A 16,560-nucleotide genomic window follows, 5' to 3' on the forward strand; every position below is an offset into this window, starting at 1 on the left:
TGAACTGAACCGCGTACAGGCTACAGTGTACTGCCGTCATTCAAACTGCGGTAACCGAGGCTCATACCGCCGTTAGCGTGGTATAACTGCAGTCAGCGTGGCCCCGCAATTAGGGCTCAACAAGCACCCTTTCCGCAAAGTGCAGTGCACATTGATTGGGTCGCGCGACCATGGCTGACCCGCGGTCACCGCCCGCGCTCCCCCACCGGTGTATACCGGATGGGGCGCACACCTCCGCCGAGCGTCGCTTTGTTTATCGTTTATACGAGTCACTAAGGTTTAACGAGAGACGCAGCAACTGCTGGACAGGCATCCTCCATTCATGGGGACGCCCCTTTCGCGCGGCTTCTTAAACGCGCACCTTTATCACTCGTAAATCTCGCGTTTACTGTAGCCATAAACTCCGCCGGCTCGCGTGTACGTGCATGTATATATATATACGCACCATTACGCGCTCCGCGCAGGCACCACGCGCTAAGATGTTTCGGCAGCCGCACTATGGGCACGCGACTTATACAACAACCTGCACAAACAGGCCGGAAAGTGAGCCAATTCTTCAAGGGCATCGCCCGCGCTGCAACAGGCCCAGGGAGCTCCAGCTGCGATGGCAACGACCTCCCCTTTTTCCACAAACCGCGTTCCCTGCACGGGCGTCGGCGGCCGCCGCACGGGCGAACGACCGAGTTCCTGGTTTGTTTATACGAACCAGTCGCCGCGTATTCCGACAATTAGAAAACGCATGTAAACAAACTCGGAAAACGCACCCTCAGGATTGACGTCGATATACAGGCTGAAGCGCAAGTGAGTGACCCGATACCGTGTGCGCCCTTGCGCATTGTGGTAATCGATTTTCGTTGGTGCTGCTGCCGCCTCGCGTCCAATGTGTATAGACTATTATCTGTCACCTTTAATTCCCTTTGCCGCTTTACGCCAGCGCTGGGTAGCCAGCCGGTTAGTATACAATAGCTGACCTCCCTGCCTTTCCCTGTCTTCTTCCCCTTCGCTCCCTCTTTCCGTGCATTGCACGCTGCGTACACTGTATGCGGGCGACGCTTCGGGAGCGGCCGACGACATGGGTTATGACTCGTATGCGGCGCTTTTGTCGTTGGCTTTATTTGGGTTAGCGGAACTGTTTCTGCGTTGCTTTGGTTCGGAACGTTTCCGACACCATTCCAGGCAAGTTAAGAAACTCTGGACAGGGTTGGGAGTGGCACGTCCGGGGGCGATAGTTCTCAAGCAACATCTTTGTTTTGAATGGAGTAAAAGGCTAATTGCCGCCGGCTGTACAGATGTTACAAAAACTATTAGTAACAGCACGCCTTTGATACCTAGCTGCAGAGTCGTCCTGTGATAAACATTGCTGCTGGCTGCAAAAAAGAAAAGAAGAGAGAGAGAGAGAGAGAAGCAATACACATATTTGGCTATAATGCAGCAGAGTATTACGAAATGTAAAGTTGTGTATGTGTACAGTAGCATTAATATCCCTCCTACTTGTCATTTTAACAACAATGGATCTCGAACCTGTTAACTCAAGTACAAGTATAGTTAGCTGTTCATATTGCCGAGAACCTAACCTGCGCTCAGTAAATGCTGAAAACATGATTGGCTATTTACGTGAATTTTTTTCCATTTTACTTATTACTTTAGGAATAATTAGTTTGTTCTAAGCTACAATATGTCGCAGACATGCGGAACCCATACCACGAAAACCTTATTTCTTTCTCGCTCGAGCGTTTCCAGAGTAATTCAGCACGCTTCATATTTTCAAGTTACAACCTTGTACAGGCTTGTACAGACTTGTACAGTTTATGGACATTGTTTTTGTGTGTACGCGACCACACACATACAGTGTCTGTTTAAAGGCCTACATAAATTTGTTCTTGTGGATTCGGTCAAAGACACTGCGCATGTGCAGCATCGGACAGCAAATGCTTAGCACCTTATTTCGTCGTCATTCCCCATCCTGCTCTACATTACTCTGCCCATCATTTCCCCAAGTGTAGAGTAGAAGGTCATAAGCATGCGACCAACCTCTCCGGCTTTGTTCTTATTGAACTTTCTCCTCTCACTCTTTTTAACCTGATAAGTGTGAGGTCCATTCTCGATGGTCACGTACTAGATTTTTAATTCTTCTCTCTATATATACAGGGTGTTTCACGTAACTTGAACCAAGGACTTTAAGAAAGTGCTTAACCGCAGCTGAATCGAACTAACGACATATGGTTTGCCGTCATGTAGCACTCTTTAGAGCATTTTTTATACTCCGCTTAACTGCTTAATTAACTATGATCAATTACGTCAAATTTTGAATATTCCCTTTATGGTCAAGTGCGTTTCGTTGCACTGTAGAAGGGGTTCAGAAATTACTGATATAATTTTTTTGTGTGTGTGACAACGTACATGCTGCGTGTTTCGGCGTTGCCTAGAGCTGCCGCCGGTCACTTCGCCACAGTCCGCACGCAGGGTTCTTTCGCACGAAGCGCGGTTGAGAGCGCTGCAATACGATAGCGCGTGAGCGCGGTCAGGTGGTTTTATTTCATATTTCGCGGGTTTTCTTTAAACGCCGAAAAAAAATCACCGCGCAGCATGTACGTTGCCACAAAAAAAAAAAAAAAAAGAAATTGAATCGGTCGTTTCTGAATCCCCTCTACAACGCAACGAAACGCATTTGACCCTGAAGTGAATATTAAAAATATTGCGTAATTCATTTTAGTTAATTAACTAATTAAGCGGAATACTAAAAAAATGCTCTAAGGAGCGCCACATGAAGGCAAACCATATGCCGTTGACTTCATTCAGCTGCGGCTAACCACTTTTTTGTTTAAATCCTTGGTTCAAGTTACGTGAAACACCCTGTGTATTGACGTGCTGAAAGGCAGTGGCAGCTCTAGCTTATCTGTACAAAGTGGCAGAGCTTACTTTTGCTGCTGATGACTGCACAGAAATCTTACGGGAGTAATATAGAAACAATTGTAAAATTATGTATGAGATATTTATATGTTATCAGGCAAAGCCAAAATAATACCTTGACCAGCCACTTTGTAGTTTGTAGATCATCGCACGCTTGTATTCCTTCGTAACCGCTTATTTGTCACAAAATTAGAATGCTGATAGCGGGTCTTTACTACAGTACAATGAACGCAGGTACCGATTTAATTACCCCGTGCGCAATTTGCTAATCTGCACAGGAGGCAGAAACTGATGTGCCGCTAGTGTTACAGGGAAACCTTTCTGTCTCTCTGGCGTACCTAATCCTCGAGCATAAATAGGTCGTGAAATAAACGCGGAATATTGTTTAAGCGCAGTATCACGACCCTAATCAACTGACAGAACTATTTTTTTCTAGTACAACAGGTGCACACTTCAAATTATTATCCAAAACCGCGATAGTACTGCCTCACACCTAACAACAATGACAGCGGCACAGCGCGCTGATGAAATCGTCGCATGCGAGGTGATGGGACGCAGACACGGCGGCTCGTCAAAATAGATTCTTTGGACGCGCGAATTTCATCGAGAAAGTTCGCTCCATGTGGGCCAGGCTTTACAAAGATGAACATCACAATCCATACACTTGGCGCCGAATTCACAAAGCTTTTATTTCGTAAGTTATATCTTTGCCACGATCCGGCCGCCTTTGTTCATAGCATGTCCAGCATAAGGGTTGGTTAGAATTTGCTCTTACGAACAGTTCTAGAGTAAAACATTTTTTTTTGTTTGTGAACGCGGGCCCTGATTCGCTCTGTTGGCTGTTAAAGGTATAGCATGACGCAGTGAGCACGCATGGGCGGACGTGCACGAGTTCTTACCCAGTCAAAAATCCCTGTCAAAGCTGGCTTCCCCACAATAAGATACCTTTTGGGGAGAAGCCCACTTTCAAATTTTTCGTTGTTTGGTGACGGTACATCGCATGCTGGAAGCCTTTCCACGGGACACACACACATACACAAAAACCGATTAGTGCACTAGTGCTGTACTTGAGGTGCACCGGTTTGAGAGACCGCTTATAGTGCCCCTGTGCATTTTCCCACGTGCACTCATTGCTCTTCCCTCCCCCTTTCTCTTGCCGCCAGTGTAGGGTAGCAAACTGGACACTCGTCTCATTGACCTCCCTGCCTTTCCTCTCCTTGATCTCTCTCTCTCTCTCTCTCTCTCTCTCTCTCTTTCTCTCTGCACAGCACTTTAACTGAGAATGCCCCCATGACAAAGGTAAGAGCAGCGTGTGGCACGTACGAGTTCTGCATGCTGAATGCTGATGACGGCTGTCGCGTGAGGTAGGCCGGCTAGTGGTGTGGAAAGTTGGCCGCGCCGAACACAATGCAGGTAGGGCGAACTCATGTGAGGAAGTGCGGGGGCGAGTCTGAAGGTGTTTAGGAATGTCAGAAGGGGAATCTCGAGCACCTCGAAATCTATTCAGATGTTGTCAAACGCGAGCCGAAGGTCGGAGGCGAGCGGAATGCTACAGATGACATCGGAAGGGAGCGCTGCGCCAGATCGCGCGGACCTTCTAAATGCAGTTGACGGTCATTTGAACATTTCATCGAATGGTGCGTAGTGTGAAGAAGTGGCTGAATATTTTCAGCTTTATGAAAATAACAAGTTCGATGCAATTCTTCGTGATAATAACCATATGAAGCCAACAGATAATGAAGCCAAGGAAGGCATAGGGGAACTTATTTGTAGTTTCAATTGAAGTTTAGAAATTACAAGCTAAAAGAAAATGAAAGCGGAAGAAAAAAGAACTTGCCGCCAGTGGGAGCCGAACGCACGACCTGCGCATTACGCTTGCGTTACACTACGGCGGAGGCTGTTGCCACGTTCACATTTTTCGGCACTTATGCATGCGTACGAGATCTAACCCTGGAAGTGTTAGCCAGCACCACTCATGACCATGGCGGTATGCGGCACGTAATGCGGAGGCTTCGTCGCCGGCGCGTTGTTAAGAGGAAGCTTTAGCTCAGGCCCAACTCCGACGCGGCCTATTCAAATACATGTAAAACGCAGAAACGTCTTTCTGAGATAACCCCTGCACCAATTTTGATGAAATGTGTTGTATTTGAGAGAGAAAGTTAAATTCAAGTGACTGTCGGAAGCGGAATTTCGATTTAGGGCTTGAATTTTGTTTAAGAGATTTTCAAATATTCGATAGTTTGAAAAAAATAGAAGTACGAAGTTTACGAATTTATAGCTCTGCATCAAGAACAGATATCGTGGTTCTGTAAATGGCATCCACTAGATCATTCAAAGCGGACAAATTCGATATGTCATTTTACATCTTACGTGAATTTGTTACGTTGTTTACAAGGGTTCTGCAAAAGCTGTATTTCCATATTACTATACTTGTTTACATTCATACGTAACATATCAATTTTGTCCGCTTTAGATGTACTATTAGATGCAATGCACAGAATTATATTATCATTTTTCGTTGTTGAGTTACAGAGTTGTCAACTTGATGGTGTCGTTTTCTGAAAATTTTCGATTTTTGCCGATTTTTAATAAAATATTGACGACCTAACTAGAAAATTCGAAACCAACAGTCACTAGATTTCAGGTTTTCTTTTAAAGGCAACAAACCTCGTCAAATTTGGTGTAATGGTTGCTGAGAAAAACGAATTCTGCTTTTACATGTATTTAGATAGGAGCACCCGAGCTAAAGCTTCCTCTTAACTTCGTCCACTTTCATGTTCCTTTACCTTATCCCTTGTGCACTGCAATTAAAGCTACAAATTACTTCCCCTGAGCTTTCCCTGAGCTTTCCCTGAGCTTTCCCTGAGCTTTCCCTGAGCTTTCCCTGAGTTTTCCCTGGCATCATTATCTGTTGGCTTCATATGGCTGTGACTAAAAAAAAAAACAAATCGGACCCCTCGGTTCCCCTTCTTCGTGTTCTTTGTGATAATAAATGAGTTAGCCTCTTTGTTGTCATTACAGACGGCGGCTGACGCATAAAATTGTCGAACGTCCCATGCGCATCAAAATCAGCCGAGACACTACATTCCTAAGATCCGCGACTGAGAAAAACAAATGCGAGAAAAACTTGGCAACATTAAGCTCGAGTGCGCAGCCGGCGTTGAAATTTAAGCACAGTTGTTCCTGCCATCCGCCGCGACAAACTGACGCACGACGCCGCACAATGCAGAGCAAGTGTCTTGCAAATATCCACTCGCGTACGGGCGAGCGCTTTAAGGGTTCAAATTGCGGAACCCCCTCCGTGCTGCGTTGGAGGAGGGGCAGCGTACAAACAGGTATACGCTCTTCTCCTCGCACGTGGCATCTCCGTTTTTTATCTCTAATCCCCCGCACCGCGACTTAAAAGAAAGTCCCTCATGCCACGCCAGCGCGCGGCGATTGGCCCGGGCAGGGCTCGAGACACGTGCCGCACGACCTTCGCGAGGAGCCTACACTGGACTGATGGAAGCGGCGGCTTCGCCCAATAAATCCAGCCCGATAACCCCGACGCGGCGCGGTCAACATCGCCGCCGCGGCAGCCGCGCGCCGCACTGGCCGGTCGTGCTGCCTCTGGGCGCCACTCGTCGGGCCGCGCGCGCGGCGCGCAGCCTGGCCGTGATGTATGTGCCCGAGTGCTTGCGAGCGGCGTCGGCCGGCGTGCCATCGCCACGACAACGGCGTCGCCAGCGCCGCGGGCGTCCGTCAGCTCTGGTATCGCGGCGGCAGGCAGCGGTCAGCTCGAGGCTTAGCAGCGTCGCGGCCCAGTCTAAATACCTCGGTTGTTGACTGCTTCTCGGGGAAGCCATGGGCCCTGGCAACACTTCGCCGCAGTGGATATCTGGAGGAGAAACGCGATCGCGGCGCTGGACGGCGCCGCTAGGCGTTCGCTCTGCTCGCCGATCACGTAGTGTTGGTCACATGCGTCGATGCTCAGTAGAAGGGCGCCTGCTTTTAAACGCGCCGGCATTTTTCTGAGAGCGTGTTTAGAAGAGTGGACGAACCTTATGTGCTGCGCGAACTCGACAGGCTCTCTTGCAAGAAGGTGTAAAGAAGGTGCGTCCGCCCAAGAACCGGGTTCGAACCACTGATAGCGAAAAGGCTCTCGTACCCACTTGCTGGAACGTCGAAGCGCCGGGGCGCTCTGAAAGACGCCGTTCGTCCGAGTCACCTGGGGCCACACGTCTAGTGGCCTCAGAGCGGTTCGCAAAGTTGTCCGTCTATACTTAAAGTTAAGGGGTCATGATGGACACCGCCTATCGAGACAAACCTTGAAAGGCAGGCGCTGCTCCAATATTATGGGAAAGTGCTACCGTTTGTGCTCCAATTTTTATTAGAAGCTTCTGTCGACTGTGATCTCATTCTTTAATGCTGCGGGCTCCAAATTCATTTGCGTCAGCAAAGCCATCCGCGACTCTCAGGCACCGACTGCGCAGCGGGGCGGAGTGGAACTCCATGCCGCTGCACTCTGAACGCCGTACGTCGTCAAGTTGTATACAGTGTTTCGGGCTCTGCTCAGCCTTTCTACTGTCTTGACTACGTCAAGGCGCTGCAAATCTGAAGAACGATGCCCTGGGCAAACAGCCGCATGCTTCGCCATCGCCTCTCACGGCCGCCGTTTGTGTACGGTCGTGTACGACACTGTGGTTAGACTGATACCTTCGCGTCGCGCGGTCGTTTTGATGTGATAGCTTTTGTACGCATCGCAGGATAACCCTGGAAGACCTCGTTTCAGTGTAGTCCTCGTGCGGCGACGGTGCAGGGGGCGAGCAAAGAACGCCAGCTGCCCTCAAGGGTTTGACAGTCAGTGTATTTTCAGCGGGACATCGTCAATAATTTTGTAATTTGTTGGTAATTAGTAATTAGTACCAGCTGACCTCACAGGTCAGCTGGAACTAATAATTTCTTACAGAACCGCGTGGAGGCACTTTAACCCTGTGAGGGCAATTTTTTTTTCGCCAAATGCGGCCCCCCAGGGTAGAATTTCTTTATTGCAGATTGAAAATCTTCAGACTGACCTACTTCTAAAAAATACTTCATGAATTTTTTTTAGTGACCACAAAGTGACAATACATTTTGCGTAGGTAAGCATGCACTGTTTACTCATGAATGCAAATGAGCTTACACAAATACTTATAATAAGAATAAAGAAGTAGATGCACTGAAACAGATACATTCTGATTCGCCATTGTGGTAGCAGTCCGCAACGGAGGAATCGCCCCTCGACTCGCTCGCAGCAGAGAAACCAACGCGCACGCCCGTACATATCGTAATCGAACCGCGTGTGTGAGTGCGCGCAAGAAAACTCGGTGCTTGTGCGCCCGTCAGAAAAACCGAACGAGTCACAAACTCGCAGCAATCCTTCGTTCCGTCGCCAACAAGGGGGCAATCAGTTTTTTTTTTTTTTCCCGAGCCGAGTCTCGAGAAAGAAAAAAAAAAGTGAAAGGAAACGCAGGCATGGCAGCATCGTTTGTGTATACGCAGCACCTTGCCTGTGAACAGATCTAATCGTATCCCTGTGAGCAACAGGCGAGCGAACGTCTAGCGGTGGCCCTTTGAGAGATTGGAAACCAGGTAGACATAAGTTTTTACGAGCGGAACGAATGGAAACAGCCCGCGAGACAAAACCAAAACTCACCGCGCCGCGCGCCCTCGCACGTGCGGACGCGCGAGTGGTCGCTGAAACGCCAGCGTGAAACAGGCGTGGAATGAAAACCAAGAGACTACGAAGAAGAAAAAAACATTTCTTTTATCCACACAGGGTGGCAGCACTTGCTGGGCTACAAAGAGTTGAAAAATTAGCACGTTCTTCAAGCATGCGGGCGGCGCCGTAAATGTACGGCATTGACCATTTGGGACTTGTTCGCGGCACGGTATGTTTACGGCATTACGGCATTGACCCTCAAAGGGTTCAGAGAGAGAGACTTGTACCCATTTCCCATGTGAGCACGAGGAAGTCTTGCAGTAGAAATAGATAATAAATTATGTGTAGGAGCAATAATCGCAGCAGTAGTGAAAGATCACTATAATAGGTTCTATAAATGGGCCGAAATCTCGAAAATTGCGCCTAGCGTTTGCGTTTTACGCATTTAAAATGTTTGGAGCCTGTTGAACACGCGATGTTGGGATCATTACTGTGCCTCTAGCATGCTTATGATACTGAACGGCCAAAATGTTTCCGCGATTTTGGGTCTCGTCTTCGAGATCGTACACAGGACGTGCTATACGCGTAGTGCGCGCCGATGGACGCGCCACTGGTGGCGGCCTTGCGCAGAACACACGGGAGAGGAGCCAGCCGCGCGCCGTAGTTTGTTGTGTCGTTGATAGTGCTTCTCTGTCTTATTCACGTTTTCAAAGCAAAATAAGCTACACCCTTCGCATGTGTGGGTGGCGAAAGAAAGCTTCAAGGAGTGTCAAAGAAGAATTGTTGCAAGGTGGGGGGCTCAAATACCGGCGAAAACGTGCCCGCGGTACGGTTCTAATCATTCCCCGCAAAGCCTCATCAGCGGGTGCAACGGTAGCAATGAATCGTCGCTTCGGTGGGAAATTTCTTGTTCTCATCCTTTCCTTTGTCGCGTCGGTGTTTTTTTTTTTTTTCCACGCGATCATAGCTAGACGCGTAATCGACGAAGTTCGTCTGCAGTGCAGCATGCGGTTTTAAAAGGCATTTCGCTAAGGTTCGGAATGCCGTTTGCCGCTTATATTGTTTTCCGCTTCTTTACCGCGTTGCGCTAGCTAGGCAGCACGACTGCAGGAACGCATTGTGTTGTGTGTTAAAGCTACTGAAGTTTGCAAGAACTGAAATTGTTGGTTTTATGTGGCCCGGTAAATCGTCGCACCAGCTGTCGCTTACTTCATGTTTTTACATCTATTTTATGCGTGGCTTCGCACATGTTTAACTGTTGGTAGTTGCTTCATGCATAACTCTTGTTGATTCTTTTGAGCTGCGAGGTCTTCACCCTGCCTCGTTTGTAAAGGGTATAAATCACGCTGGGTCTTATAGGAATGATACCAAGCAAGTGCTTCTTTAACAGCTTTATTCTTTTTGCCCGAGGGCATCGTCTTTATTGTGTTTTTTAGGAAATGTGTTTAGGAAATAGGTAGTTCAGGGGGCGAGAATTGCTAATAGTTGCTGCATATGATATTTTTGTTCCATCTTTCGCTGAAAAATTCGCGTCACGTTTGGGAAGTCATCACACCTCGAGGCTGTCTGAGCAGACTTAACACACCGAGTGATTTGTTTGTTTCACAACGTAGTCCCTTCCTGCATGTGAAGTTTGTACTCAACTGAATTCTTTGTTATCATTCTTACGCCGCAGAGGACTAAACCTAGCCTTGCTGTCAGCGCTCATCTACTTTGACTGGCGCTGCTCTGCCTTTATATATGTCATGTCGCCCCTCTCTCTACTAACATTAAAAAAAGGATGTGCTGAAAAGTTAGTCAGACTTTAGCTTTGTACGTTGCCACGCAGCTCTCTTGCGGAATATGAAACTGCAAAAAATGCAGCGGGAACGGCAGTTCATCGGGGCATGCAGCAGCATTGCATCGGTGGTACAGCGCTAACACGCGCTTTTATTAGCTCGTGCGTTTGGTGTCTTCGTTGACTAGTGTACGTGTTTTCATCAATAAATTCGCAATTACTCTTTTTTTAGGCGACTTTGACTGCACTTACTCGGCAATTTCACATGTATTCATCGGCAGAAAAATCACAACGGCATATGCAGACATCGCACCGTGCGGATTTCTTTGGTATAAGTCTGCACTAACGACGGGTGCTTATTATTGAGGTACAGAAGCAGCATTACGGCAAGGGTAGAATTAAAAAAAAAGTACGATCGAGACATCGCATTACTCAACAAAACAAACAATCGGCTAGTTAACATGAGCTCCACTTCATGTAAATGGGGTTCATGGCGTTTGTCTGCGGGACGCACCTGGCACGTATGTGGACCATGTTGTACCAAGCACAGGAAACATCGTGTTCATACCAGCTCCCACAGAGGTCATCGTCTTCAGTACAGCTGTGATCGCAGAAGAAGCAGTCTGGCGCCCGAACAAAGGAGAAATCGCAGCCGCGAACTTCAGCCATCCTTGCTGCAAAGGGTTGTCGTCTGCTACTGCTCCCGCGCGCACTGTTGGAAGCGCCCGCTAGGCGGTTATCAGTGGCGACGTTATAGGCAATGCACCAGGCGTATAGGAAATTTTACCATTACTTGCAATATTCCTGCTGTATAGGCGTTTTTAGTCGCGTCCTAGTCAATTCTAGCTGAAGTAAACTTAACAGTCGGCAGGGGTCTCCCAACACGCAGATGCCTGTCAATTTCCTTGTCAGACAAACATGGCATGCCCATTCTGTGACACTCTGAATCTAGACAGAGGAAAAACAAAGATTACTCACCTTCGCAGTAAGGGCAACACTGTCCTTCCGGTGGATTCCGAGGATTTTTGCAATTCACATGGCAGTAGATTCTTGACTCAGTTATGACACCGGACTGAAAATAGAGCAGATACAGATAATATAGAAAGTGCGCTTAACGGCAAGTCCTGGAAACAGGGGTCATAGGACATGGTAATTTGCGGGCATGTTTATGCCACTCATCAAAAATGCGGTTTGTAAAACATCAGCGCCACACTCTCTTCACTGCGCATCACTGTCAGTCTGAAATATGTCTGTGAGTGCAGTTCGCTCGTGTGACAGCACGCTACTTGGATCTGGGCGTGTCCCAATTCCCAGAGAAAGAAGACTGGTGTCCCCGAGCCCGGCCTGCTAACCGGGCGATAGTTAAAGGTTTCCGGGTGATACAGAGCCCGTGCGCAGGTGTACATTGTGAGGCCGGGCGCGTTGCTATGTGAATTGGCTTAGTGTAAAAGCCGAACCATGACCACAGCGGTATACCGAGCGGCAACCCGATTCGTACATGCCATCTTGTGCAACCATCGCTTGAAGGGGCGATAAATCACTTCCCCCAGCGCGCACGCCTTGTAACCCGCTTTCGCAATGCAATGCAAAGCATCGAAAACTATAAGGCTAAGCTTACAGAGGCTAAGCTTTTTCGTGTCAATAATAGGCAATGGAACCACAGTGTTTACTGGAGATCAATGCGGCTACGGAGACGCCGCGAACGCTGCCGGAAAGTGCCAGCTTTAGAAAGGTGGGTATAGTTTGCCAGAGGGGGAATGGCGGTTGCGTGCTCGTGCATAACTGTAACCCAAAAGCTGCATCGAGCGGCAGCGGGTTTGGTGGCGACATGAAACGCGTGGGGGCGCTCATGCGCCTGCGAGCGTTGGAGTGGTAAAATGCGTGCGCACGGACCTAAAGTTCTTGTCCATAGGATGGTTAACGACCGGTCGTTTGTGGGCGGCCCATCTTAATGGCTCTCCTAATAGTATAAATCCAATTACGCCTCGTGTTGATTCGGGGCCCTGGCGCGGCAACTCCGAGCAGGAAGGGAGGAACCCTTATCTGATTCGGGGGAGTGGTCGTCCCGGACCGCTCCCGCTGGGCCTGTGCCGGGACCCGTGGGGACTCGGGACACAACAGCTTTGGGGCTTTCAGCCAACAATCTAGGGGCAGATACGTCTCACCATTTGTCACGGACCGCTCAGCGAGGAGAGAGACAGCCGAGAAGCCCCATTCAAAGGAATCACCACCGACGCCCGTCCGCGCTTTTTCCTCAAGCAACCAACGACGGCGCCCGAGTGTTTATTTTCGAAAGATAGGCGAAGCCCCCGGGTCTCTCTCAGCCACATTCCTCGTCTACGCCTCATCACGACTGGAAACTTGTTTTAGAGAAACTCGACACTCAAACCAAACAAAGAGTCGGCCAGAACGGATGGAGGCAAGAAGAAGAAGGCGACACGACAGGACCGACTCCAGTGGCACACTCGGGCTGCGCGCATTCGAGCAAAGTCAAGGCTGAAGGTCCGCTTTCGCCACGGAACTCTGCTTGTACTCCAGTGTACACGAACTCGACTGCCACAAGACAAGCCAGCATGCCTACATGCATTAATGGACAAGTGGCTCCCGAAGGGGGCTCTAAATGCCAGATTTACTGCTGGGATAATAGCCAGCTGCACAACGCAGAGAAGAATGCGATTTGAGATCGCAGCGGAGCAATACAGCTACTTCGAAATGGGCTCACGTAAATTCGAACCGTTTCTTTTGGCTCATCAACAGATGCAGTGAGGTGCAGAGAGGTAGAGAGAGAAAAGGAAAGACAGGGAGGTAACCCACGTTACTGCTGCTTCGCTACCCTGCTGTGGGGAAGGGGGAAGCGGGCAGTAAAGGAAAAAGGAAAGACAGAAGGAAAATAAGTGACGCGCGCCCGCACGACAGCGTTCATCACGCAATCAAATGCGGCCGCAGAGCTCAGACGTCTTCGAAAAGCGCAGCAGCGCTCTTGTGGCCTGCTGCGCGGATGACGGTCAAGTCCATTGTTCCAGTATGTTTTTCTTCTCTGAGGCGAGAGGCCTGAGGTCCCGTATTTCGTATTTTCGACAGTTCGTATTTAAAAACCATTTTCCTATACTGGTCATCTGTGAACCGAACTTATCAGCCTCCATAAGACTATCAGGATATGAATCTTTTGTTTCAAACATGTGTGTACGTAGTAGTAAGGTTCTGGTTTACATTCGCAAGGACCTTACGTATTTTTCCCAACACGTAGCGCCACACGACGGTAATCACTACGTCTGTGTTACTGTGAAAAAGAAGAAGCTGTCTTTTACTCTTATTGGCGTCTACCTTGCCCCAACAAGTCAGTTTGATAGAAAAAGACTGGAAGATATTATGGCTGCTACTCCCGGTCCCTGGATAATAACAGGGGACTTCAACGCGCACCACCATATATGGGGAAGCTCCAGGATAAATTCGAGGGGCAGGTCACTAATATCCTTCGCATCAGGCCACAACCTGTGTCTTCTAAATGACGGAAGCCCGACATTTCTGCGAGGAACTATGTACAGCAGCTGCCTTGACTTGACTTTGGTGTCACGTTGCCTGACTTTGAGCGTGCAGTGGTTCACTGATATTGAAACCCATGGAAGTGATCACATTCCGACCTATGTGAGAATCGATGGACTAGACGCCGCATTACCGGTTGTCTCTCGCCAAATCGACTGGTCAGTCTTTCAAGATCGTGTAGAAGACACATGCAAGACACATATTGCACGCGTGTTAGATGACATAATTGCAGACGCTATGCAAGATTGTACACGCTGCTTCAGACATCCATCAAAGCGTACAGAGAATGAAATTGAATTGGAAAGGCTTCGTTCACTACGTCGCCGAGCTGAAAGGAGGTACAGGCGCACGAAGTCAGTTCTTGACCTCAGAGAAGCTCGGCGCATGCAAAAGAAGATCAAACGCCGAATGGATAAGCTAGCGGATCAAAGATGGAAATGTTTTTGCGACCATTAGACCCCCGCAAGCCATTGTCCCGTGTGTGGCATACCCTACGGGGTCTTTGCTCAAGTCCCCAGCAACGACACCCATTCAACGCCCTTGCTCTCTATCAAAACCGCCGTGAGATAGACGTCGCAGAGGAATTTTGTGCGAAAGTCGCCGGCGGCACAGTTTTAATCCCTGACATGGCTTTAGGCAACATCTCCGGCCCACGAGATGCAAGTATGGACGCTCCATTCTCTATGGAAGAGTTAGAAGCTGCTATGGCGCTATGCAGGTGTTCTTCTTCCCCAGGGCCCGATGGCATAACATGTACTGCTTTGCGCTACCTAGGCAGAGGAGCACGAAGAGAACTCCTCAGCCTTTTTAATAGTTCATGGCAAGATGGTGTCGTCCCACAGGAATGGAAACGCAACCGCCTGGTACCGCTTCTAAAAGCAGGAAAGTCAGTGCTCGAACTGGCATCGTATCGGCCTGTAGCTCTTGCCAGCTGCGTCGGGAAGCTCATGGAACGTATGATCCTCATGCGTCTCGAATGGTACCTTGAATACCACAAAATTTACCCTGACTCTATGGCGGGATTTCGACGCGGTCGTTCATCGATTGACAGTGTCATCGATCTAGTATCATCTATGGAACAACAAACATCTCGGAAGCGATTATCAGTAGCACTCTTTCTTGACGTGAAAGTCGCTTACGACAACGTTTCCCATCAAACCATTCTAGACGCACTTTTGACAATTGAACTAGGAGGGTGAGTATATCGATGGGTCAAAACAAAGGTCCTTGTTCGTACGTACGGAAGATGGTCCGACTACCGACCACTACCCATGCCGAGGCGTTCCCCAAGGTGGTGTTCTAAGCCCTATTCTTTTCAACCTCGCGCTTCTTGGGCTGGCCGAATCCCTACCGGAAACCGTGAGTGTTTCAATCTACGCCGACGACATCTGCATCTGGACATCAGCGGTCACTCGCCTGCAGGTTCGCGTACGGCTACAGAAAGCAGCAACACAGGCATCTGACTACCTTCACACACAAGGCCTTACCATCTCAACAGAAAAATGTGCGTTAGTCGCTTTTACGCGAAAAGCGATGACTCCTTATCCAGTATGCATCAATGGTCAGCCTATATCCTACAAGAGAAATCACCGGTTTTTGGGCGTCATTGTAGACCGGGACCTCACTTGGAGCCCTCATGTTGCCCACTTAAAGAAGAAGCTCACATCTATTGTTCACGTCTTCAAGTTCATCGCCGGCAAAACATGGGGATCATCAGTGGGTTCCATGCTACAGTTATATCGAGCACTGTTAATCGGATTCCTATGCTATAGCTCTCCCGTGCTTGCTAAAACATGCAAGTCAAATCTTCGAGAACTTCAGAGCGTGCAGGCGCAGGCACTACGTGTTTGCCTAGGCCTTCCGCGCAGCGCATCAACAGCTGGAACCATTATAATGGCTCAAGACCATCCGATCACGACTTACATTAGCACGGAAACGCTTAGAGCCCATGTTCGTCATGTTTCATGGATGCAGTCAAGCTCTCTTGCGTGCCTGCCAGAACGACGACCACAGGCGTCCTTCTCCAACAAGGTCAGCATCCATCGTGCCTCCTTACCATCGGGTTTCACACCCTCAGCACGTTCAACCTCAGCTTTGTGGTGTTTAAAACAACCTCAAGTGCGTCTTACGGTTCCAGGGATAACAAAGAAGACCGACCTGCCTACCTTGGCCTTGAAGCAAGCAGCTCTGGATTGTTTGCACACTTTCTACTTTGATCGAGTCCACATATATACGGATGGCTACTCCACTCAGACCAGCTACACCAGCGCAGTCGTTATACCATCACGATCACTAAGCATCCAATACAAGATTTCTCACTTGACAACATCGACCGGTTTGGAGCTTGTTGCCCTCCGAGGTGCCGTTGATATTAATAACCAACCGGCTAATCGATGGGCTATATTCTGCGATTCGAAAGCGGCCTTACAATGTCTTCTGGCATCTCTTAGTCGCGGGTCGTGTGAACAACTAGTGTCGGAGATACGAGAAATGCACCATCACATGATCGCGAAAGGACACGACGTCGTGTTTCAGTGGCTGCCTGGTCATTGCGGTATCTCCGGCAACGACCTCGCTGGCGAAGCTGCTAGAAAAGCACACGAAGGTGCAACCCTTGTTTCAATACCTTTATCGCGGACCGATGCAGCCC

At 48.9% G+C, this 16,560-nt stretch overlaps 1 protein-coding gene across 2 annotated transcripts in view; it reads right to left on the reverse strand.

Moving 5' to 3' along the window:
- Positions 1-16,560, reverse strand: part of cv-2 (crosveinless 2-secreting protein) — a 240,559-nt gene that overhangs the window by 83,690 nt on the left and 140,309 nt on the right. For both annotated transcript variants that reach the window (XM_075677740.1, XM_075677730.1), the window contains one exon: positions 11,346-11,439. In XM_075677740.1, the coding sequence (XP_075533855.1) occupies positions 11,346-11,439 (94 nt within the window). The remainder of the gene's footprint in view (positions 1-11,345; positions 11,440-16,560) is intronic.

The sequence above is a fragment of the Dermacentor variabilis genome, chromosome 1 (assembly GCF_050947875.1).
Source record: "Dermacentor variabilis isolate Ectoservices chromosome 1, ASM5094787v1, whole genome shotgun sequence".
Taxonomy (NCBI): Eukaryota; Metazoa; Arthropoda; class Arachnida; order Ixodida; family Ixodidae; genus Dermacentor; species Dermacentor variabilis.